The 25,447-nt window shown below is 45.1% G+C and overlaps 2 protein-coding genes across 4 annotated transcripts; one reads left to right on the top strand and one right to left on the bottom strand.

The window, feature by feature from the left end:
- Nucleotides 1-329: 329 nt before the first annotated feature.
- On the bottom strand, nt 330-10,545 carry limd2 (LIM domain containing 2). Its single transcript, XM_048991778.1, has 4 exons — nt 10,381-10,545; nt 1,472-1,516; nt 1,149-1,285; nt 330-639 (listed from the first exon to the last, which is right to left on the bottom strand). Exons 1-4 carry the CDS (start codon nt 10,381-10,383, stop codon nt 480-482), a joined length of 345 nt encoding a protein of 114 aa, XP_048847735.1. The 5' UTR covers nt 10,384-10,545; the 3' UTR covers nt 330-479.
- A 3,167-nt stretch (nt 10,546-13,712) lies between these two features.
- On the top strand, nt 13,713-25,408 carry strada (STE20 related adaptor alpha). 3 transcript variants are annotated; one of them, XM_048990910.1, is made up of 14 exons: nt 13,713-13,942; nt 14,198-14,231; nt 14,454-14,524; nt 15,197-15,254; nt 17,335-17,363; nt 19,337-19,439; nt 20,098-20,219; nt 20,323-20,431; nt 21,225-21,348; nt 21,579-21,750; nt 22,744-22,848; nt 23,529-23,776; nt 24,343-24,385; nt 24,564-25,408. In XM_048990910.1, exons 3-14 carry the CDS (start codon nt 14,513-14,515, stop codon nt 24,717-24,719), a joined length of 1,281 nt encoding a protein of 426 aa, XP_048846867.1. In that variant the 5' UTR covers nt 13,713-13,942; nt 14,198-14,231; nt 14,454-14,512; the 3' UTR covers nt 24,720-25,408. The 3 variants fall into 3 exon arrangements, with proteins under 3 accessions (XP_048846867.1, XP_048846868.1, XP_048846869.1); XM_048990911.1 differs by having other exon boundaries at nt 13,713-13,975; XM_048990912.1 differs by lacking the exons at nt 13,713-13,942; nt 14,198-14,231; nt 17,335-17,363 and having other exon boundaries at nt 14,452-14,524.
- Nucleotides 25,409-25,447: the final 39 nt, after the last annotated feature.

The following is a 25,447-nucleotide window of genomic DNA, read 5'->3' as shown; positions in this document are numbered from 1 at the left end:
AGGGGGAGACCCTGTATTTTTTGCAGATTCTGGTACCCTGGCCACAACTTTGTCAGGCTGATAATTCTACGTTGTTTTTACAATGGGGATAAGCAGAGTCAAAATTAAATAAAAGGTGGCTAAAAATATCCCAAGATTACTGAACCTTCTGCTGGCATGAACCATACGGACCAGCTGATACTCCAGCAGGGGTCACCTGAGCAAAACGAGTTTCCGAAGGTACAAAATGAAGGAAAACTGCCAGGCAGAAGTACAACGTAATCACATTCGTACCCCTTTTGAGATACTACATTAAAATGCAAAAAATAAAAGGCTGTTTTAAAAGAATCTTAGCTATTACTGTTTTTTTGTCTTCCTTTTTAAATAAATGGCAGATTGTATGAAGCTAAATAGTTTGGAATGACAGGCGGGCCCTGTAAAGGGGCGTGTCCCTGCATCTCGGAATGTGAGTGGTGTGGGCAGGCCTCTGGTGGGCGGGGCTACACGGACTTGGTGACCCCGTCGGCCTCCTTGGCGACCCAGAGCTCTTTGTGCTGCCGGCGGCCAAAGCCTTCGTCGTAGTTGCCCTTGCTCTTGAACAGCTGCTGGTAGTGAGGCTTGCAGTAGAACTGGCCCTCCAGTGCTGCATAGGACCCCAGGCTGGGGGGGGGGGAAAGAGATGGGTGGAAGAAAAGGGGAGATAGACATAAGATCAGGTCAGGATGTACAACAACCAGCACTCTCGGCCATGACGTAGCCCCACAAACAGGACTTCCATATTCAGTGGCTATTCAGTGGGGCGGGGCTTGCCTCGGCGACAAACTGGGGGGGGGGGAGGGGGGGACCATCTGTTACTCACCCTCCCCAGCTCCCCATTACCATTAGAATAACTCATACTAAAATCACCACATCCTGCAGGAGTTACAGCTGCATTGCCAGCCCTAGTGCAGCCTTTGCCAAACAAGAAGCTTAACTGGATGGGCAAAGCAAAATTGAACCGGGTGCTTCTGGCATCGCGCCATCGACAGCGCAACATGAAACCCGACCAGAGTCAAGAGTGTTGAGGTGCAGAACGTCTACCCCATTCAATCATCAGTTCAACATTCGCCTAGTTAGACCGAAGAAGCGTGTCACACCACCGGGACATGCATGTGCTCTGCAAGGCTCACTTCAGCTTGGTGTTGCAGTGCTTGCAGCAGAAACAGGTCGTGTGAAAGATCAGTTTGTCCGCCACCAGTCTCTCCATGGGGTAGACAGTCTTCCCGCAGGACGAGCATACCTCCTTCTGAGTCTTAAAGCTGAAGGACTGAACCAAAAAGGAAAGGGGACATCGCATTAAAAAAAAAAAAAAGACTACTCAGGTTAGCAAGGTTGACTTAGCTTGAAGGTTTACTCTGCATCACTTCTGTAGTTATGATACAGTTTTCGATTACATGATAAACGATGGGTTTCAGTGATAAGAATCAAGGGGACTTGATGGGTGGTGGTTCACCTTGGAGCGTTGCACAGGTTTATCCTCTGGGGTGGTCCGGTTGTCCTGCAACAGGAGGAAGAATAACCAGTGGGTCAGGATCAGAACAGTGCCCTTAATGTGTTAGGCGGGGCACGTGCCGATGGCCTCCCACCCAAGAAAAAATACATAATAACTCCCACTTCTGGCTGCAATTCAGCCTCGCTGCGATGCCCGGAGAAGTAAGCCGTTCCCTAGCCCAGACAGCATCCTTCCCACTAAATCCACCCCTCAAATCGCAGCATTGCCAAGGGACCGAGTGTCGCATTTCTACTCCAGTCCACCAGCATGTCACGTGGACATGCTGGAAGCTGCAGGCGAAAATGCTGAGTGACCTCAAACCACCACAAAATCTGCTCTACACATAGCCACACACAAAGCATGTCATATCTACCCAACTGAGATGTTGGGTCACGTTCATTTTGTTATTTATGTTCATTTTATTATTTCTCCCTAATCTTCTTTACGTTCAAAGCAGGATTAATATATTGCACAATTATCCTGCTTGATATTTACTTTGGTTAGAGATTCCAGGCTAATCAACACTTTGCATCCTAATGGAGCCTGGATATTCACCGAAGAACATAGCACTCAAAATTTACAATGAGGTGGTCCTTTCCAGGAGCTTAACATGTGAGCCTCTCACCCTTCACTCAAGGACAGCCAGGTTCCACCCCCCCCCCCCCCAGAACCTCTAAGCACCATCTGTCACGTGGCACCGCTTGTGCGTGAACTTGCCCACAACTCAACAAGATTTAGACAAGCCCCCAATACTAGCTATATTGAATCAGCGCAGCCTTGGAGGGGGCAAAAAAAGCAGGGTAATAAGAAATAGGTAAGGGTAATAAGAATGCGTGTTTCTTCAAGCATTCTGGTTATCGTGAGAGAGCATGAGACAGCGGATGACATAATGTCGACTGGCACAGCGGCACATGGCTAGCCGAGGAATCCTTTGTTCGACAAGGGGTAATTAAATTTGCCCTACAGATTCCTCCCCCTCCGTGGCCACTCTAAATGGGCTTCTCGGAGAGGTTCTCTCAGCTCTTGGTGGGCCCTGGATGGCAGCTGAAGCTCCCCCTTCCTCAAATGAAATGCCAGCCCCATTAATTCCAAACCAGCACTGGAGCTCCGCAATAAAAAAAGAGCAACAAAGGAGTAAAGAGATTAATATCCAGCAACAGGAAAAATCAATGAGCATCCAGAGCTGAATGCAAACTCCATCAGACCAAGCTAAAGACGACTAATGCACCACTGCATCAATACGATGAATACCGCACCATAGGCACTGCCTTTACCATTTTTCTGTGCGTCCTGCCCAACCAGCACTCGAAGCCCTAAATAGAACGTTCTCAAGGAAAAGGTTAGGACAGAAACATGGGGCGAAAGGTCTCCATCGTGTCCCAGTAAGCTTTTCAGATGACCTCAAGGGTCAGACCTATTGCCGGTCTCTCCATCCGATTCTCATAACACTCCCTGAAGATGCAGGACACCACCTCTTTATTTGGTCATGTTTATTTTTAAAAAGGGCCTTAAACAGCTCTTCCCTTTTCTTCTTCTGAACTTGCCATTGGGCCATTAAAGTCTGATTCATGGATGTGGACTGTGTCCCAAAGGACGACCAGTCCAGGATGTCTGAGTCACAATGAAAGTTTCCACATTTTCCACTTCAGGCACATCAGACGACCAAGACGGGACCAAGACGTCAAATTCTTTTTTTCCTTAGTGAAAACATTTGATACCGACAAGCTAAAACAAACCACCTGGAATATGTCCCTCTAACGCTTTTCTGCAAAACAGTTGCAGTTTGTGCAGCTTAAGCCAGCGAGTTTCAAATCCCAGAATTCAATGCACTCCTGTACCCTGAGAGAGACAAAATCACTCTACATTCCTCATTAAATCTCCAGCCATAGCCAGTACAGTATTAGAGCGACTAAGTAAAACAGGAAGATCTTTATCTGAACAAAACACAGAGAATGAACTAAAATAACCACAAAAGATATAAAAAGCTTTTGGGTTATGAACGTGGAAGAAGCAGCTCCGTCTAACGACAGTTCAAATCATGCAAATGTGACCGCAAATTTTCAGTCTTGTCTGCTCATCAATTTATAGACTATGCGAGAGTCAGCCTTGACCGCTTAACTGAGACGCCCGCACCCTCTTCTTTGGGTGGAAATCAGGTTATTAATGCCTCTTCGCCGGGAGGGGCCCTGGAAGTTCTTTAGCTATTCCCCGAACAAAGGCTGCGTGCAGCACCTGCTCCTACGACACACGGCAAAGGGTTTGCCGGTGCTCCAGCTGGCAAAGAGGCTACCATTGCATCTTGAGGTTCCAGAATGAAAGGAGCGGTGGGGGACTTCACACATGACCAGCAGCTGGCCTAACAAAACAGAATAGATCCGCAAAGGCGGCCAGGGATCGTGATTCAGCTGTAGATGTAGATAGTAAAATGACTAAGAGTCACGTCGACAGAACTGGGGCGTTTTCATTAAATGTGGCAGAAGGCTTCCTACATGAAGCACAATGCCATTGTCTAAGAGTGACACACGTACTAATGACACTGAAAAACAAGACGAGAACAAAATGTATACTGCATACAACAAACCGGACATTCTCGCATGTCGAAACATGAGTAACGTGGACGGGAGAGCTCTTCCGACATGAAGGAACTTGACCGAATGCGATTTCCTCATTGCTGAGGAGCAGCGGTACATGCAAGCACACACAAACAAGAAGAGTCCAATACATTGTGAAAACTAGCCATATAGTTACTTCCTGCCCGATCCCCACCCAATTTGAAGGACTGACCCGACCAAGCCTTCTACTCCATACCAGCACAACCATTAGGTCAAAAACGATGAGGTTTACCTCTTGGGGACATAAACTTTCACAAGGTGACATAAACATCATTACATAAAATAACAAGAAGCTAAACATCTACTGACCGGAATAAGATATCTGTAATAAGAGGACATTCACTTAAGAGATTAAGATTTTCATTCATAAAAAAGGGTAATAAACTGGAGAAAAAAACGCAGTCAATAAACACTGAAAACACTGCAATGTAGTTTGACGGATGAACAGTAAGAGTAATTCCCAGGAATGGCCCTACTGTAGTATCCTTGTACTTATACAGATGAATGCATGGATGTTAGGTTATCTAGTGTAGGGTCATAAGGCTTCAATTAACATGCACTCTGGTGTGTAAACTGGTAACTAGCAGCTAAACAGATAGCACTGTCGACCTCAAACCTCTGGGAGGAGGAGTTAGATTCCTATCTGCATCTGCTCACTTGCCCGTCAGTTGCTTTAATTTCCTCCCTTAGTCCAAAGACATGCAATATGGATGAACATACTCTAAATTGCCCCGAGTCGATTAGAAAATAGCTGTGGCAAATGTATGGACGCAAACATAAATCATCGTGATGAATGGATCAGCTCACCAGCAGTACATAACACACACAGTCAGTGGATTACGGCTAATGGGGACAAGGCCAATCAAAGGAAGGAAATTCCACGGACAGGGACGATGAGAAATCAGCCAATTGTGAAAGACCAGGGGGCAGCATAGAATAGATGTCAAGGGTTTTTGTGAACACAAGCACAGACACGTCCCGCAAGAGCACCATTCCGCCACTGACAAGCTCTAACTTTTCTACAGCAAAGAAATGTAAGCTATGTGAGAAAAATCTGAAAATGTGCATTCATAAATCCACCCTCGTAATAACGCGGGACCTCGCTCCAAAATAGACATCTTGCTTTACCCTGAGTTTCCAATTGAACAATATCTCAATATTTGTTAGAAAAACATTCAGTTCATCCATGAATCATTATTTATGCTGCGTTCCATTTGAACTTGTAGCTCTGAGTTTCAGAGTTCCTAGTTGGAAATTTCAATTGGAACACCCCATGATGTCGGAATTCCGACTCATCAACTTGGAGGAATCTCTGCAACCCTGAGCTCAGAATTCAAGATGGCTGAATTCACTTAAGTCTTATTTATGTGTTGTTAAATCAGTTGTACACATAGTAGTACTGTCCAACCGATATCTGTGGACGTGTTGCTACCATGTTTTTATGCGCAAAATACCACATAATATGCTGTTATCAACTGATATTGCCAACAATGGTCAACAGTTAACCGGGCTAGAACTGGGGCCCGTTTTAGTAAGCAGGATTTCTTGCTTAGCCGGATAACTTGTCAGATTTAAGGTAGTCTGGGGCAAATGTAAGTGAAAAGATAAAGCCCATTTAAAATGGGTAAATTAAATCCTATAAGTTATCGGGCTAAGCAAGAAATCGTGCTGGTACATCCTGGTACTGCTATACTGGGCTTGCTTTCTGACTTTGGAACTCCATTAACTTGTGCGCGACATCATTCCCAGTTCCAAGATCCAACCTCCAAGGTAAATGGAATGCCCCCTTATGTCCAGATCTGGATTTTGCTTTGTGGTGTTAAAAAAAAAAAAAAAAAAAAAAAAAAGAGAAACTCAGGCACAATGATATCACCGTCTTCGTAAACATTTAAAATTTGTTAGGTGGGAAGCAAATCTGCTATATTAAGAATATTGACTTTAGACTAAAAATAATTATGATGATAATAATGAAATGCAAGGAGGATATAAGAGTAAGAATCTGCAAGGATGAGCCACTACACAACAGAAACATCATCCCACCCACAACTTCACATCCCTTCACAAGCAAAGGGGATTTTTTTTATTTTTTTTTAACATGGGGTTTGAAGCGTGTGCATGGTTCCATGGTTTAAAAGGACACCCCGTTCTCCTCCAATAGAGCAACAATGCAGAGGTGGATACAAAGATGTATATGGATTCAAAGAAAATAAGTCTCAAGGAAAAAAAATAAGAAATCTCTTGAGCCAGCATTTTGGGTAAGACGTGTCGCCTGAATCCCAGCAGTTATGATTTTCGGTTTTAAATGAGGCTGTATTCTGCCAGTAAACCCGCTGTTGAGGTTTAAGAGCGGCATGGGTCAGAGACAAGGATCTGAAACTGAGAAGAGCCACAAAACGAGAGCCTGCAGAAGTGAGTAATAAAGTAAGTGCAACAAATAAGTTGCTCAAAGGCCATTTTAAATTCAGCGCCCTGTCGTTTGTAATGTACGAGGAATGTGATGTTAAAAGCACGCAGCCATCCAAGATGCAGAAGATGACACCGTAGAATTCACATTCCTTAGTAGTAACAGGCAATAGCAACTTGCGCAAGCATAGATAGCATCAAACACTCCTCAGATTACACAAAGCAGGACTTCAGAGAATTTAACTGATATTAATCAGACACTGTGTACACAAGGATTGCCTCTGGCAAGCGCCCTCTCATTCTTTATCCATCTGATTAGACTAAAGAACAGACAAGTCTGGTAGGAGAATCCGTACATGAAGGCCTGGAAACTGGGACTCTAAATGAGAGTCCAGTATTTTGAGGGATGAAGGAGGTGAAAATTTACTTCTTACTCTTGTGTTCCAGATCTTCTGATAAATGTTAAGTGATGTTTACATCTAGGGACTGGAGCAAACTGTGGAATTGGACTTGACCAGCACTCATAAAATACTCTTGCAATGGTTTGGCAGTACGTACAGAGGCGTTATAATCATGGAATTTGGGGATGTCACCAGGTACGGAGGGTGCACCCAGCCCTGTAAAATGGCCACATACGTCTCGGCTGCTATACAGCCATGACCAACAATCGTCAAATTTTGTGACTCCCACAAAATGGCTGCCTGTACCATTATGGATCCCTTAGCATCTTCATCATTTAGCCATAGACATTGCAGCTTAAACGTTCTCCAAAATGAACCCATCTAGATGTAGGAAAAGCACAAAAATAAAAAACACAGACCATATTATTTCCCTCCCCACTGCTCATGGGCCCAGGCTTAGCATTTCTTACATCAAATTGTACATCTTTGTGCACTGATCTTGGATACAGGTGGTCTGATATGGCAACACTGCCATACTTCATTAGATTTGTGAAGCTAATGGCATATTTTCACCGATTCTGGGTCTCAAAAGGTGCCGATTCATTTCTGTGGTAAATCTGAGGCCACCCTTTAATGGTGTTTCGCGACCTCCCAGTTTAACGTCAGTCAGTCCCTGTTGGTCAGCCTTAAGTCTGAGCCTCTGTTCCTTCAGCCTGTCAGGATGAGACATTTAATGTTTTTTTTAAAAGTTTCCTCTTAAAAATCAAAGTATTCTGCACAGCCGCCACGACTGTAAAAATTTTGATAAGGGATGTAATTAGTTCAAGGCATACATTATCTGAAGACCATAATACTGCTTTTAGAGCAGATCATGGTGTACACAGTCCTGCTGCTAAAACATTAGTCCGAAGAAGTCATCCTCCCCAGCAAGCACCATGAAAATACCACCTTATTCTTCCCGCATGACGCTATAATGAAACTACCATTCTCTACAAAGGACTTCATCAGCACTCAAACTTCCTAATGGGTTTTGACATGCACACAGTGTAGAGATTTTTAATATTTCTTTTCAGGAAAAATTAAAAGCCTCTGGGGATAAATACCTGAGCAAGAATAAAACCGTCACCTCTGTCAAAAATAAAACTCGAGGTGAAGCAACATTGCTTCCAGCTGTAGTTGCTGAATAGACAGCAGGAAATAAGGGGAACAAGTCAGAGCCAAACTAGTCCCGAATGACAAAATAAGTTCGTAAGTATTCCTAGGATTTTCGATCCAAGTATTCCTGATACTTTAATGTATGAATCTACGGCAACCTCTCCCCGGGTCATAACAAGGTCACGTTCCAATAAACCTACTGCACGGCAAAAATGCATTTTAATACAGCACACCTAACCTAACAAATATCAGAACCTAGCCTAGCCTACCTTAAAAATGCTTAGAACACTTACATTAGCCTACAGCTGGGGGAAAAAAAATCATTAACACAAAGCCTATTTCATGAAAATGTGAATATCTCGTGTTATTTATTGAACAATGTACCGAAAGTGGAAAAACACCTGTCGTAAAGCCGAAATATCGTAACACAGACCTCAGAATCCCAGGGAGCATCTGTACTTGAGAACAACTAACTCCATTGCATCATTCATAAGATGCCTCCTGTTAAATGACTCAAAACAAAACACCTCTATTTTCAGGATATTTAGTCTTTTGACATAAAGTTTACATTCATTGGGTCCTGGCTGGAGCAGTCACGGATTACCCACCACCCCAAATCAACAAAGCCCACTTGTAATCTCCAATCACTTCTTCATAAGGTAAGCAGATGGCCGAGTCAAGACAAAAATAACACATACATAGAGTAGTAAGACCCCTGATAGTCAATTCAAGAGACGCACGATGTCTGAAATCGGCTTTGACTCCCCAAGGTTCCTGTTTGTAGGATCAAAGCAGAAAGCAAATTTTTAAGAATTGATTTGTTTAGCTGTGTACAAACCAAAGTCTCTCCGCCACAACGTGGCTCATGACATCGATCTATTTAAAAACACCCAAATCCATTTGAATATCCTATACAAGTCAAGGTTAGCCCGTTCTCCAAATTGTGTGGCAGACCACACAAAAATCCTTCAGGATACAAATCATTTATAGAGAGAGTTTCGATTACATAACAACCAATCTAACCCAGGAGTGTCAATTCCCAATCAATAATGGATAGGGTTAAAGTAATCGATTTGAAGGATCTCCGCAGTATTACAGGAACTGGACCCAGACTACCGATAAGTATTAAACAACAAAAAACAGTGGTTTAGCATGACGTCGCTAATTTCCAAGATAGCCTCCAGAACTTTCGAACAAAACACAAAATAAGTAAAGCAACAGGGAAAACCAGTTTAATTGAAAGGGCATACTTCAATAGTTTTTATACGTCCCAGATTTGGTGCCATCAGATCTCTGTCCTGAAAGTGCCCCCTGGGCAAAACACCACGCCAACACTCCTGTTGCGTGCAAGTCGCGGCATCGTGTTTTCCATTTTACTGCATGACGTCTGGATAACTTAAAAGAAATGTATCAAGTTACTAGATTCTGATTTTTTTTAAGTTAAATGTCTAAGTAAAAAAAAATAGTACCATCACCAGACTGTGATTCTCTTAGCTGGTTTTTCTTGCACGAATTTGATATTTACAAAAGGGAGCGGAACATGCCTAAACTACACGGGTTGGTATGATCTTTGGAATTCGAATGAAATCCGAATTGACACGGGACAATCCAATTTAAAACTCAAAATTGAAATTTACTATATTTTAAACAAAACAAAAAAAAAACGTCGAGACACCTCGACACTTGGCACATTGTTAGCGTAAGATCATCCGTTTATGTAACTGTCGGCTGTTAAACGATGCTGGGCGACGCTTAAAACCCAAACCATGCATTAATTAAAGGGCGAGTTAAACCGCATCAGCAGCCGTGCCAGCGAGCCAGCAGATCGCCAGGGCAGGTGAGGATGCAGAGCCTTTTGCAAACCCGGTCTGATTATTAAACAACACGAGAATCGCAAGTCGGCATGTTATAAAACAGATTTAGTGTCAATAGCACAGATGCATCCCTCCCTCCTACCGGGAAAGGCGTATACCCAAACAAGTCCGCATTGAGCTACTGTTTATTGTTTGAGGTATAATTGAAACCGGTGTCCGTTTTAACTTTACTTTAAGCAGGTACAGGATATTGTGCATGCATCAGTCGCACGGCTTTGCATCGTGTGCCCCTGGGTTTCTGTGCATCCTAAACATCCGCCCAGCGCGCAAGAGCCGCTCCTCCGGCCAAACGACAGCCAGCGACCCGGTTAAGCAGATAAATGGACACCAGCAGCACCTCCCTTTACAAAAGAGAGGAAGGGGGGGGCTGCATGCGCGGAATCGCATCGCTGTAGATACACCGGGGAGGCCGAAGACCCACTTACCATCTGTGTGCTCTTATCAAGGCAGGCAGTCTGTATAAAAACAATACGGTGCCCTAGTCCGCCTCGTATGCTCCGCTCGATCCGCTTCCCTCTCTGTTCTCCCGGCAGGGCTTGCCACTCAAATGAATCAGTTTCTTAGACTTGCTCGATCCCTTCTTTTTTTTACTCTTTTTTTGATAAGCAGGATGTTCTTCGCCATTGGTTGGAATAACCCCCCTCCCCGGTCTCCTATTCCTCCGCCCCCACGCGCCGCTTTCCTTGTGTGACGAAAGAGGTTAAGATGGACTGCAACGCGTGTTGTTTCCTTTGTTGCTCCGAATTAGGAAATTAAAACGTATATGCAGTGCTTCCGTCTTAAATAGATCTATATGAAAAAGACGTTCAATTGCATTAATTTTCCATCCACTTAGTTCAGACCTTTCTCCTGGCAGCATAGGGCACTAGGCAGGGGTACACCCTGGACTGGATCCACATCTATTGCGCGCGCACTCACAATCGCTCACTATGGACCATTTAGTGATACCGAAGTTGCCTTACTGTATGTTTTGGACACCGGAAGTACACTAGAGTACCTGGAAGAAACCGGCATAACCTACGAAACCGAACCACCCAATATTTTGTTGTGCTACATTGCATTGTTAAACAAAATTGTGGTTTATTTGTCTTTTGTTTTTTGTGATCTATGGGGAAGCTACAAGAGTTTTCATTTAAGTCGAAAGTACAGAGTGTTCAGTCGAAGTGATTTCCCTGTTTCGGCTCAGATGTCAATTTTTAAATAATAAAATTATAAACATGACACAGGCCAGCTAAATAGGCTCTGGACCTCCATGATCCTGCATAGGATGAGTGGGTAGGGAACATGGATGGGACATGGTCTCAGACCCACATAGATTTAGTCCATTCAAATAAATAATGTGTTGTAGAATACAGAACTCAGATCTTGAACTGGAGAACACTATATGTGAAGACCCGCAGCTGAACTTCCACAGTACGGCCATAAAGCAAAGGTCTAGCCTCCAGGTCCAGTCCATGGAAAGATGTTCATAGCTCTCATTTCAAATGGCGAGGCCAGTGCAAGTAAATGCATCCAGGGCAGAAAGCAGAGAAGGGGCCTGGGTAGGCGTCGCCAACCAGCACGGGAAACATTAGCTCTGCTCTAAGGATGTTTCTGCACTTTTGACCAGAAAACCACACCAGTAGCAAAGTACAGATTTATTATTTAGGCGGACGAGTTTTAATGTGGCCCAGAGTGACAGTGGAGAGAGAGCACCAGAGATGGCTGCCTGGAAAAAATGCAAAATCTCTGCAGCAAAGCAGATATTTATTCATGCACTCAAGTTTCCAGTACCATGGTAAATTACTGCTCTCTTTACCCAAAGTACTTCATTTGTTTGGTTTATTAGGTAAACCAAAGTATATATTGATATTCAGTTATCATAACACTTGCACTTTTGTGGGCGTCACAAAACCCATAAAGTTGGTTTCCAAGCAACAATTCCCAGGCAGACAAATGCATTTTAAAACGTTCACATTTATTTTCGTATGTACGAAATGTTTACGTAAATGTCTCCTGTTGACAGTAACATTAAACACGAATAGTAAACACTGAACACCGTAAACACACGGGGGGAAAGCCTTAAAAACTGCCCTTAGGACATCACCGTCATATTGCTTGCTTGTGTCAACTTACAAGTTTACATTATTTATACTGTCTACGGGAAAGACTATTTACTAGCATGCTGCCACTTGGTGTCAAAGAGTGGCAACTACAATGACCAATAACAGCGTGCACTCATCTTCGGGGCACAAAGATATATATCAAAGTATATGACATCACAGGATCTTAAAGCGTTGAGTGAAACACTAGACATCCAACGTCTTTCACAAAGCATTTCAGAAAGTAGCTGAGCATTTAAGAAACTGTCTTGGCATTTACTACCTTCAGCTCAGGCGTGAAAGGGTTACCTACACCTCCCATTTCACTTGTAATTGCCTAAACATGTGCTGCACTCACTAGCCACAACACGACACCCCTGCTGAGGAGACTGTGCCACAGAACTTTCCAATTGAGAGCTAGCATAATCACTTTCCGTTTTCTTCTTCCTTGAAGCAGGATTCGGTATGGAGTGGAATGCCAAAAGGAAGATATGGAGCGCACAATCAACTTTTAATTGGCAGAAAAACAATTTTAAGCAGTAATTTAAATTAAAACAAATCTTTAAATGGTTTAAAATGCTGGTTTAATATTTAAAGACGTTTTCTAAAAAAAGAAACGGCCGGGCCATAAAAACTCAATAGTACATCATGCAAAGCGCCCTGGTAAAAATAAGGGTTCTATATCTATACAAGATCTATATCATAAAGTAGGCTTACTAATAATTTTCTCCAAAGCATGCGCGGTGCTCATTTGGATCTCGTACATTAAAACTGAAACGTTGCCGCTGCACCTGTAGGAAACCCTCGCCACAGATAAACGCCCACAGAAAACATTAAAATTTACTACCACAGCTATCCTGTCGCATTAATACGGTTAATAATTACTGATACCACTTGCACACCTGTTCACCGTAAACAGACACGACGAAACAAAGCGAGCTGACCGGATGCTCCGCTAGCGAGTGGGATCCAAAAACTCGTTAAGCCAGGAGACGAATTCGAACAGACCCTACAGTTTTGTAGATACTTTATTTCCACTAACAACGTCGCAAAGTGAAGTGCCGGCCAGTACAGTGCGATCAAAAACATAATACCCATCTTAGAACAATTTATCAGTGCCAACCATGAGGGCAAGCGCACTTGCATCACCCGATCGATTTTTGTTTGTTTCATTTATTTTTGATGTAAACATTTCCTTTTCATTGAACAAATAACCAAAATGCAATCAATGTACGTACATAAGGTGACTATCCTAACTTAAATTATACTTGCATATTTAATAAGAATGTCATGTGTTTTTTAACTGCTTTCCTGTTCTTAATTTTACCAATTGTGGTGCCCTAGTTCTTTAACTCATGAAAAAAATGAACAAAAGTCGGTTCAGAACCAGCTCGTCTTTCCTCATGTATTTAAAATTTCCCTAGTACAACTACAACCAGAAGTTGTACCAAAAAAAAAACACATTCCTGTCCAATGCTGTTGAAAAGTACTACAAAATGTTAACATTGCTTAAAACTACGTTACAAACAATCTCATGTCTTATTTTTTTTTTCTTATAAATAGTGCTTAAAAAAGACGAATAATTATTTCCGTCGCTAAACCACAAAATTCACAATCATATCGTCTGAGTTCTTTCGTCATCACGTCGTCGCCACGCTCGCCAGTGATGCAATACAAGTGCGACGCGCGACAGGCCGCTGCGGTTGCTAAATACTACAGCCAATCAGAGCACCGGACGGGAATAACTCCCCGCATTTTTACGTAATCCGACCAATAAAACAATTATCGTTTGATTAAGAATTGCTCCGGCGAGTCGCGTCTTTCAACGTCTGGTGTTTTTGAGGAAAAGGAAGTATTTTGTGCTGCCAAAGGAAAGCTTTCGCATTACCAATAAGCAAATAGCACGGTGAGTTTTCTTAATCAGCGTCCAACTATAAAGGTATGTGCAATAGGTGTCTAGCGAGGCTCGCTTTCGCATTCTGCTTCCAGCCTAGCGAATAATTTGGCTGGATGAAAATAATGCTTAAAAGATGTTGTGGGAATGGTGGGCTGCCTATAAATTCTAACAGGTTTTATTAGATATGTAAATACAGTACAGGAAACATCTGTTTATGTCGCTTATTAGTTAATTAAATAGCGATTGCTTTATCCCCCTGTTCAGGCTGGTCTTCAGTCGGTCTGCTGCTGGCTGCTAGGTATGTAACTGCATCACGTTTGAATTATTTTGACATTTTTTCAACTCAGATTTTTTAATAGCAGCTGCATTTAGCGTAATGGTACAGTAAGGCGACCCAACCCTCTCAGCTGCGTACCCTATATGCTGTTCTACTTTGTAGGCGTTTGCCTCGGTATCGTTTGCACGATTAATTCATTTCATTTTTATATACATGAGCAGTTTTTAAATATGTCATCGGCAGGTTTGTTTTCTCCTTGATGAAGTTTCCGAAGCTGTAGATCATTATAATAGGCTGGATCCATGTCTTTTCTGGTAAGCTACATGATTTTTTTCTTGCAGTAATTTTCATGAACGAAATCTATATTATCATTACATAATATCAATAATTTTCTCCAAGTGGCCATCAAATGCTACAATAAGTACCCCCATGACCCCTCTCCCCACTCTACTTTAGAATAGTATTGTATTTGAATGCTGCAGACTTTATTTTGCACATTGCAGTTTAGTTTTGCAGTGTCTTTTGTACATGTACAGTGGTGTCACTTTTTGTGTGTACTGCTGTAACTTTTGGAATTTCCTTCGAGAACAATAAAATACTTCTATTATACTACCACTACTATTACTGCTACTACTAATGATAATAACTGGAATTACTTTTAATTATTTTATTGCCCTATGTGAAGAGAGGTTTGTAAATCTGACCTCATTCAGCACCTGCACTGCACTGCACTGTATGCATTTGTTTGTTTTTGGGGTTGGGGAGGACTGTGGTGCGGGGTCTATTTTTGTCAAGCTGTTGGACAGAAACCCCTCCATCGCCATTGATAAGCAAAGTTCTGTCTTCCATAATGTTGTATGTAAAAGTGACACCAGACAAGTGATCACTTCTTTGAGAATGTGGAAAAAAAACACATTCTCTTTCTCTCTCTCTCTCTCTCCTCTTTCTTTCTTTCTTTCTTTCTTTCTTTCTTTCTTTCACCTCAGCGCTGGGTGTCCGAGAAGCTGAGCGTGGAGAGCCTAAGAGATCTGGAGCTATTCGGAGGTGAGTTCACCGGCGCTCAGCCGGGGTCCCAAGCTGCGTGCACCCTCATTGGCTCAGTGCTGGCTTTCGGCAAGATGCCCGGCTACTGGCGTGCCACTTTGCAGCCCCCCCCCCCCCCCCCCCACCGCGTGAGTTACAGATGTGACACGGCGGCGTCAATGTCGGTTCCATATGCCTTGTGAATTAGGAGAAGCAAAACCTGGGAGCAGTCTCCTCTATTCTCCTCTCTCTCGTTGTGCAGTGTGGCGATTTTAATGCCATTCGAGACGGTGAACGTCATCTGAAATGCTGCATGTTGTCCATCCGGCCTGTGACCGCAGTCGCTGTGTTAATTTGACCTGCTGTGCGGGTTAACCGGCCCGTTTGTCTGTGTTGGTGAAGGCTGTGCTGTGTCTAGATGCTTTGGATAACTGGGCTCAGAAGTGCGGTGACTTTGTCATTTGTGTTTTGGCCGACTGGAAGCTGAAAGCAAGGGACTTGCCCTATTTAGTGCTAGCGTGCTATTTAAGTGCACAGCTAGCACCCGTCTCAGTGTGGCCATGGTGAATACAGGTTACCCGGAGGTGCCTTCTGCTTTATTACGAATTTAAATTACACTCCTCGAACAGACATGAAATGGTGGAACACTGGAGAGACCTGTTCACTGCTTTATGTGTGAGATTATGAATATATGTCTTTGTTTTTTTTTTAAATGGAGACCCATTTGCATATAGCAAGACCCCCGACCCTCTTCAATGATTATATTGAAATCATAAACACATTGGAATCGAAGTCGACGTGAAATTTGACAACTTCGGCCTTCGCACTGCTCCTAAGATGGGGAAGCTGCCGTAGTTGGGATTTGCAAAGGAAATCGTCAAAAAGTTGGAAGTTTTAAGCACTCGTGTCAAAAGTGTGGTGTGTGGCTAGACCAATTTTGGTTAGTAATTTGTTCACAGTCGTAACGACCTTGCGTAACATCACTTCCGCCTGTGTGTGTCTACGTAACGCGTCCTTGTGGTAAGTTATTTTCCCACATGTTGAAGTATGCATCAGCTGTGAAGTAATTCCTTTCTGTGTGTGTTTGTGCTGGATGACCATGGACTAAACTTGGCAGACTGAGAGGGCGGTGGATTGTGTAGCTAGTAAAAGCCTTATTTGTACATTTTTTATTTTTTATTTTATCCACATCTGGCTGTGCCCCATTGCTTAATTGCTGCATGCTCACCAATGTGCTTCGTAAAGTTTATTTAAATGCGAGCTTTGTGTCTGCTTCCTGCACCCATGGCAGTGTACAACTACTGAATTGGAGAGGTGACAATGAGTGTTTCAAGTGACCCACGTTGTATGAATGGCTCTTTGTCTCTTGAAATCTCATTGGGCGTTCAGGTAAGAAGGACGCTGTAATGGGACTCCAGTTTTGTGAGACTTTAGGGCAGAGTGGAGCTTCGGTTCAGTGCAATTATTACTCTGACGTCAAGGTAACCTGTCGCATTAACCTGTATTGGTAATTTATCATTACTAAGTGCATGAGATGTTGTCCTGTCTATGCATGTAGCTGGCAGGGTTTGAGGTCCTCTAAGCATTTCTCTCTTCCCCTTTGGTACAGCCATTTCCTCACTCTGACGACACTTCTGTTAATTTTAAGCGCTTTTAATGGTGTCCCGAAGTTCTGAGAAACGAAAGCCCGGACCACGTGAAACGCATGCCGTGAACTATCCGAAAGTAATGCTTTCTTAACTCTGGTCTGTGGGATATCCCCCCCCCTCTCTCTCTCTCTCTACCCCCCCAAAAAAAAAAGCAACCCATTTTTTTGACTGGGATCTAATTGCGAGGGGTATTTAGCTGGAAATCCGATACGAGTCACCGTTCGGTCGCCGTCTGTGACGGAGGTCGAGGCTGGAATCCAGCCAGCCAGAGTTAGGAAACATGGCCGCCTGCAATGCACATCGAGAATAGTGTGATTACATGTGATTCCATAAAGAAATGTAAGTATATAGATGTGTATCCGGACCCAAGGGGAGGGGCCTCCTCCACTGACGCCCGGACCTTTCTTGCATTCTGTTTATTTCCTTTCGTTGGTTTGATTTCTCCACCCCAGAGCAAACTCAGGGAAGCTCTCACAGGAAAGTAAGTGCAGACTTCCAGTTCTCCCCCCCCCCCCCCCATCCTCGCCATTTTAACCCGCATCGTTTTCTTTCTACGTGTGTGATCAGAGACCTGTCTCGTGGCTGTCTGCTCCCATGCATGGATGTCATCGCATTGTATGCGCTTCCCGTGCCCGAGCCTGCCCCATTAGTCTCTCTCTGCCGTCGTGGTTGCACTCTTCCGGGGGGCCGGTGGGGGTTGGGGTGCGTCTGTATGACTTGTGACTCCAGAAATCCCTCGCCCAGATCCACTAGCATCCTAGGTGAACCTGTGGCAGCTGTAGATTCGGCTCAAGAAGGCGCTTTGGGAGCCCAGCTACCTAAGAGTCTTTGTTACAGTACATTATGGGTTCAGCGTCTTCTGACTTGGTGGTGTTGTCATGACTGCCCCCTGTCTCTCAGGGGGTCTTCCTGCAAGCAGAACACTCAAAAAAAAAAAAAAAAAAAACGGACTGGACAGTATCAGCAATGGGGGGGGGGGGCACTGTGCTGCAACTGCTACTCTTTAGCAAAAATATCGTTAGGCTTGGTTTTACAAAATGCTTAAGTTAACGAAATAATAAAAAAAAACGTCAGTGTTTGAAGCATCAAAAATAGTTTTAATTCTTGTTTTTTTCTCCTCTTTTTGTACCCATATGTTAGGGGTCGGTTGTTTACATCCTTGGGGCTCCTCCTTAAAGATGCAGTTAGGGTTCATAGTGCAAGAATCAGCTGCTCCCTGCAGTTAAAATTTTCTTAGCGCTTGTAGAAATATTACAGCATTGAACAGCTTATACTATATCAGATGGCTTACAGTGGTCCATAGAAAAGAACCTCTTCCAAGAACTGAGCGTTTCTGACATTAGATGGAAAGTGCACCGTCACCCAGAGGGTGACACCCCGTGTTGGCTTTCGACTTCCGATCCCCACTAATGCAGTGCCAGAGCCAGTGGCGTTCCCCAGTGCCAGTGGCGTCCCCGTGCTGTCCGGCCGGCTGCCCATCTCCCTCCATGTAATGTTTTAATCTCTGTCCTCTGTCGTGGTGATCCCGGGGAACCCCTAACCATACTAAGTATGAAACCATTATACCGATCTTCTGGGTGTCACGAGAGCACTGGAGTGAAGCTTCTGACCGCCGAGAGTGGCAGGTAAACTCCGCTTTTAACTCCTGTTAAAGCAGCCTAACTGCTGTGTTCTCCACAGGGAACTCTCCTTCTCTGTCTGCTTCATTTAAAAAAAAAAAAACAAAAAGAAATGTATTATAATAAAAATGGCTGCTGCTTCAGTCAAATTCCAGCCCGGAAGGCGAGGATGATCCCTCGACGTCAGTGATCCGTCTTCACTGAATTTTAGTTCTTCTTTATTGCTGTAATGGTGGGGGGGAGCTTTGGGAGTGTCGTTAATGCATCTAGGGGGCATGCTTGTCTTCTGGAGTGGCTGCAGTTTGACGACAGCTTGTAATTTTAATTTTTTTTAATCCTTATTTGGAAATAAGTTTGTGCAGTGACAGTGAGATACTCGTTCTGGCCTGTATGATGAGTATGTGTCATGTGCTGGATGGTTATTGTGTTTGTGCTAATGTGTTGGGATTGCCTTGAACATGGAGTGATGTAAATGTTGAATCTTCCCAGGTGGAAAATTTAAGACTCCAGTTCCCATGATGCACTTTGAAAGGAGTCTGCCTTTCACTGCATGCGTTTAAGAGTTCGTGACATTTAGGGACCACACTGAAAATATGTGTCCTCATCTAAATCTGAGCGCGCAAAACCCTCAACAATGAATCTAAGAAAAAAAAGAAGTTTGGTGTATATCTCGCCACATAGTAGGAAATCCAAAGACCAACGCTGTGTTCGTTCATGCGACAGCCCACTGGGCTGTGTTCCGCCCCCTCCATGTCATGTCCATCAAAGTAACCTGAGCCAATAGGTGCTCGCCTCGCATAACTGTGTCTTCGCCCCTTTCCTCCTTCCTGCTCAGGCCCATGAAGACAGCAGTGAGTCCCTGACTTCTTTCCCACACCGGGGCACCATGAGCAGCTTCATGCCTGACAGCTCTGCCTACGAGCTCCTCACCGTCATCGGTGAGTGTGTGTGGGCGGGACCCATCATCGGAAGGTTGCCGATTCAAATCTCGTGGTTGAAATAGTCATTTCATCACTGAGCCCTTGAGCGAGACCATTGACCCCCCCCCCCCCAATTCCCCCAGGGACCATCTGTCCATGTTTGGAAGTCTGCTAAATTAACTTTTTAAAAATTAATTTTCACTTATCTGATGCTTTTATCCAACACGACTTGCAGTAGAGGGAAGGGTCACAATTTGTTTGAGCTGGGATTTGAACCCGCGATCTTTGCATTGTTAGCGCAATGCTCTAGTTGATCTACAGGAGCTCAATAAGTAATGGGTGTGATGGTTTAAAACGGAGGTGGCCAGTTTTGTCCAGAAAGGGCCATGTATCTTTTCACAGCAACTCCCTAATTAGGTCACTAATTAGAGGACTGATTGGCTGAGGAGTCCTCACATTTAGGTTTGAACAGCTGACCTAAAGGTTATCCTTTAGATAAGATTGGCCTCCCTTGGTTTGAAATATCATGAACTTCTTACAGTACAGTTAGCAAATGATCAGCTTTTAAGGGTGCTGGCCATTTTTCCGCTGTTTTCCGGACATGTTCGCTAATGCTAAGCGGAGTGGCTAACAGCACATGACGGATAGCCCAGTAACGGAGCCCCTGGTCCTACAGGCAGGGGGCTAGAAGACCTCATGACGGTGAACCTAGCCAGGTATCGGCCCACGGGCGAGTATGTGGCCATCCGCCGCATCAACCTGGAGTCCTGCACCAACGACATGGTCAGCTACCTGGAGGTTCGAGAGACCGGCTCTCTTGCGGTGACCCAATTCCACTTCACCCACCCCCATCCCTGCTGCTGTTTCAAGGAGAAACCCTGACATGTCTTCTGTCCCCCAGGGAGAGCTTCATGTGTCCAGGCTGTTCCACCACCCATGCATATTGCCCTACAGGAGTGTCTTCATAGCAGAGAATGAGCTGTGGGTGATTACCCCCTTCATGGCCTACGGTAAGGGTGTGGCCCGGTCATAGGTCACCAGGTGGCCCAAACAGCCTTCATACGGTCCTTCCGGTTACGGAGTAATGCCACTGGGCAGAGAGTACAATGAAAAATGTTCATTTTGGATAATGCTTCAGTAGGTTTGCTTACAGGTACTTTCATAGAAGCGCAGGGATGAATTCTACAGGAACAACCCCCCCCCCCAGCTATAAGTCTGGGGGGGGGGGAATGAGACCACAGCAAAGTTTTCAGTTTCACTCATTTCTCAGTTTATGAGTCTGCACCTGTGTAAAATGTACATTTTACCTGGTTCTTCGCTGCTTCTCATTAATGAAGGGCTTCTTCCTTGCTTTATGGGTCTTCTCCTGTTTCTAGGAGCCCTTCTCTCCTCTTCCCTCTGCCTGGCTGGTTTCTTGTCGTTCCCAGTGTCTCCTGCTTCACCTTATTCTTCTGTACTGCTGTCTTAGGAACATTGAGCCTGGAAGCAGCCTGCTGTGCAGTGTAGCCTTCTGCCAGCAGAACCAGGATTAAACCAGGATTTAAAAATGTAGATTTAAAAAAATAATAATAATAAATATAGAGTGGTCTCTCAGTTGTTTGTGGCAAAATATTTCGATTGAGGGTGAAAAAGGTTTTAAATACCACGTTTGTAGAAAAAAAAAACTGCATTTTGATAAAAATGTTTCTCAGAATTCAGCATGACGTTGACCCCTGCCCATAATGGAAGGGTTAGAAGAAATGGACCACCATTGACTAGCATACAGATCCGATTGAACGTCGCTCCATTGGTCTGTCACCACAGGCTCAGCACGAGATCTGATCAGCAACCACTTCACGGAGGGCATGAGCGAGCAGGCCATAGCCTACATCTTACTGGGCGTCCTTAGGGCACTGGACTACATCCACCACATGGGATACGTGCACCGGTGAGCCACTAGGGGGCGTCCTCGCTGTCTGGCCACATATGGATGGGGTTAAATGTTATCGATAAACTGGTAGATAGTATAAATGTGTACAGCCACAATCATTCAAGCATGATGCGACTGACCTGAAACGTAGGCAGAGTATCTCGGGACCTGGTGGACCCTGTCAGCCTCAGTGTCAGTGTTTTCTCTTGCCCCCCCCCACACATTTTTCCCGGCTCCCCGTGCCCCAGGAGCGTGAAAGCCAGCCACGTGCTGGTGTCCGCAGACGGTCAGGTCTACCTGTCCGGCCTGCGCAGCATCTTCAGCCTGATCCGGCACGGGCAGCGGGCGCGTGTGGTGCACGACTTCCCCCAGTACAGCGTCAAGGTGCTGCCCTGGCTCAGCCCGGAGGTCCTGCAGCAGGTAGACCTGCTAGATGCCTGCATAAAAACACTTGCAGACGCTCCTCTCTTTACGGACTTTCAACTTACGAACTTTCAGACATAGTCTCCCCGCAGCAGCGTAGCGTGCGTACTCCCAGCATCCTAGGACTTTGTACTTGCATATACCCTTAAAATGATGTTGAATAATGACTCTGAACATTTCAAGTTACGAGCGGCCATTCGGAACGTATCTCGTTTGTAAGTAGAGGAGCGTCCGTACTGACATGGAAATACCACGGGTGAATCTCAGTATGCGTGCTTGACGAAACTTGCGTTCTCATGCACTCGTTTTACGTTATTTTCCATTGCTGAAGACCAGTTCCAATACTAAGATCACAAGTACAAAGGACAGTAAAAATACCTGGATTGTTGGCTCTTCGCCAAATATCAAGGGTACGTCAGTTGCATCCTCACCAAACGAAACCAATCCCATGATTCATTGCGCCCCAAGTTCATTCTTGGGAGGCAAGTTTGCAAGACCAGTCTTGCCAAGACCACAAGTACGGTCTTTGCATTCTTGGTATTGCGATTCACCCCACCTCTAATCTAGCACAATCCTGACCATACTTAGCACACCCTCCACACTTGGCACTTATTTAAATACGCTGTGCACACGCACACACACACAGATAGATATGCTATACAGGACACTCATTCTTATCTTTTGCAATCCGAGAAGCTGTGCATATACTCATACCTCACCATATATGAATCCACTGTATTGATGTAAATTCTCTATGATGCATGTATATGTTGTGCAGCTGTTTCGAACGCCTTTGCACTTGTACGTTTGCGCACACGAGCACACGTCCGTGGCGGACTTGTGCACCGACGCAAACGCGCACAAATCTCGCACGCACACACGTGCAGGATCACTCCGTCACCTTCACACAGTTGCACATCCTGTGTGTGAAAGACGGAGAGTCGGGTTCGTGAGGGTGAATCTGACATCGTCTTCCCACACCCCCGGCAGAACCTGCAGGGGTATGACTCCCGCTCCGACATCTACAGCCTGGGCATCACGGCCTGCGAACTTGCCAACGGGCACGTGCCCTTCAAGGACATGCCAGCCACGCAGGTGAGCCGTGAGCATTGGCCCAATGCCCCCCCCCCCCCCCCCCTCACAGACCAGCCACATATCTGCTGGTGCCAGCTAGAACCTCATGGTATCCAGTGGAACTATTTTCAGGTTTTAAAATTCTTGTTTGTCTCTGGTGGAACTCTGTGTCTATGATTTGAAATGCCTTGTTCACCATGTGCGCAAGTACAAGTATAGGAACATTGCAATGCCTGTTCTCCTATATCCCATTATGCTCTCCTTTGAGACATACACCCATGTGTACAGTTGAGAGTGAAGCTTGGGATGCGAGTGTGCGAGTGCAGTGTTGGGTCGTTTATTTGGTGCTCCTGGAACTTTCTGGGGGGGGGGGGGGGCTTACTCAAGGGATGAGCAGACATGACTGTTCTGTCGAACCAGCGACCTTCCGATCACAGGCACAGACCCTGCCCGTTTAACTGACGTGATGGACTCGAACTGTCCTAGAATGAAAAAGGAAAGCTGTGTGATTGTCTAGTGTAAAAATATATATTTTATTATGTAAGTGTAATTCTTGTGTCGTCGTAAATCCACCCATTTTTAGTATTTAATTGTGCAGGATGAGGTGAATCGGCACGCTGAGCCCCTGTAGTGTTGTTTCTGAGATATGATCCAAACCCAAATTAAAGGATCCCCAATGATCTAACCCCACCCTGGCTCAGATGCTGTTGGAGAAGCTGAACGGCACCGTCCCCTGCCTGCTGGACACCAGCACCATCCCCCCTGAGGAGCTCAGCATGAAGCCATCCCGCTCAGGCGCCGACTCGGGCATCTGCGAGGGCTCCGGGGCCCGGCACGCCAACGGGGAGCCCTCCTCCTCCTCATCGGGGGCCCATCCTTACAACCGCACCTTCAGCCCCCACTTCCACGGCTTCGTCGAGCTGTGCCTGCAGCGGGACCCTGCCAAACGGTGCCACTTTTTGGGCATTTTAAAAACGTTGTAAAAATAACTCCATCCTCAGGCCCAGACTGGAGCGTCACAGTCCACCGGTCTTATGTGACGTAAACTTATTTAGTAACTCTGACATTAACAAGTAAATATTTGCTTGCATAGAAAATGAACACCATATGATGTGTCACTAAGATCTATGAGATGTTCATGTTTGGCTAGAGACTGGAAGCGTGACGGAGTGGATGGCGCCGTAGTACGGCATATCGCTAGCTTGGGATGTTCTAAAAGTCTGACTACTGAATTTGCATCACTATCGCACCAGTCTGAGGTTTGAATACTTTAAGTCGAACTGTCATAAAGCGAGGAGCATCTGAATATTATCAGCAGAGGAAAAAAAAATAAAAAATCCAGACCAGGATTTTGGTTCAACCAACCACTTGCGCATAAAGAGTCATAGTCATGGAGCACTCAACTGGTTGGTTGAAACAAAATCCCGGTCTGGACTTTTACTCTCTGGACCTGAATTACCCAACTGAATATCAGATACAAGTCTAGAACCTGAGTTGTCTTTCTCCTCCCTGCAGGCCCTCTGCTAGTGCCCTTCTTGGTCACTCCTTCTTCAAGCAGGTCAGTGGAACTTTCTGATTGGTCCATTCTGCTGCCTGTAATAGATTGGCTTCCGTTATTCCTATCGACCAGTTGCTGTTCTATTAGCCGCGTGAGTCGGACTTGGAGCTTCTCACGCTGGAACGCACACAGGTTCTTGTCCCTAACAGCTGATCCTGATCCTCTCCCGGACTCTCAGATTAAGCATCGCCCATCCGAGTCCATCCTCGAGCTGCTCCAGCCCGTGATGCCCATCGGTAGTGTCGAGGGCGCCCAACCGGCCGACTCCCTGCCCGGCTTTGCCAGCCTGGAGTCCAGCCTCAGCCACCTAGACGTGGACGACTGGGATTTCTGACAGCAGGGGCCATTTCCTTCTCCCTGTTTATTTTTTTTTCTTTTAAATAAGGAAAAACCTCCGGACTTTCAGACACGGTAAGGGCTTCTCCCTCTGTCCGTCCGGAGGCCATCGTGGGATGTACTGCTCTACCAGCTCTAACCTTCAGGTCTGCCAGTATCCTCTGAGGCTGGTGTCGGCAGTGAACTCGCTGAGGCCTGGCCTCGTACCACCTGCTCCAAGCCAAGAGCGGTGAGACGTCTCCTCTTCTCGTGTCAAAGTAAAAGCCCTGTCACGGTGTCATGTGTTGACCATCTCTTCTCACTCCTTTGGACTTCGGTAAAGGTCTCAGCCAAATTGGGACTTAAGTCAGGTGTGTGTCAACTTTGCACAGCATTTGTGCTTGGGCTGCCTAAGTAAGTCTTAAAATAGAGCCTCATTGGACAGCTAAAGGTAGCTGCTATGAGGGATCTTCGGGGGGGGGGGGGGATCCTTTCCGTTTGTGGTCTGTTCACAGAATAGCAGTGTGCTTCAACTTCTGCTCTTTCAGCACAAAGTATTCAAACCTCCATCTTGAAACCCATTTTGAAGGAGACAGTTTGGGTACAGCGTTGGGTACAATGGGATTACATTACAGAATGAAAACCTGTTTTTTTTTTTTTTGCCTTGTTGAAAGTAAAGCTTGTATCTGATTAAAGATGTTGCTGAAATTGCCCTAGCCTGTTCAATTGATCCTCAGGGACCAATGA

The sequence above is a fragment of the Brienomyrus brachyistius genome, chromosome 22 (assembly GCF_023856365.1).
Source record: "Brienomyrus brachyistius isolate T26 chromosome 22, BBRACH_0.4, whole genome shotgun sequence".
In the NCBI taxonomy this organism is placed as follows: Eukaryota; Metazoa; Chordata; class Actinopteri; order Osteoglossiformes; family Mormyridae; genus Brienomyrus; species Brienomyrus brachyistius.
Note: the sequence above shows the minus strand (reverse complement) of the source record. Positions and strands in the feature narration are given on the sequence as shown.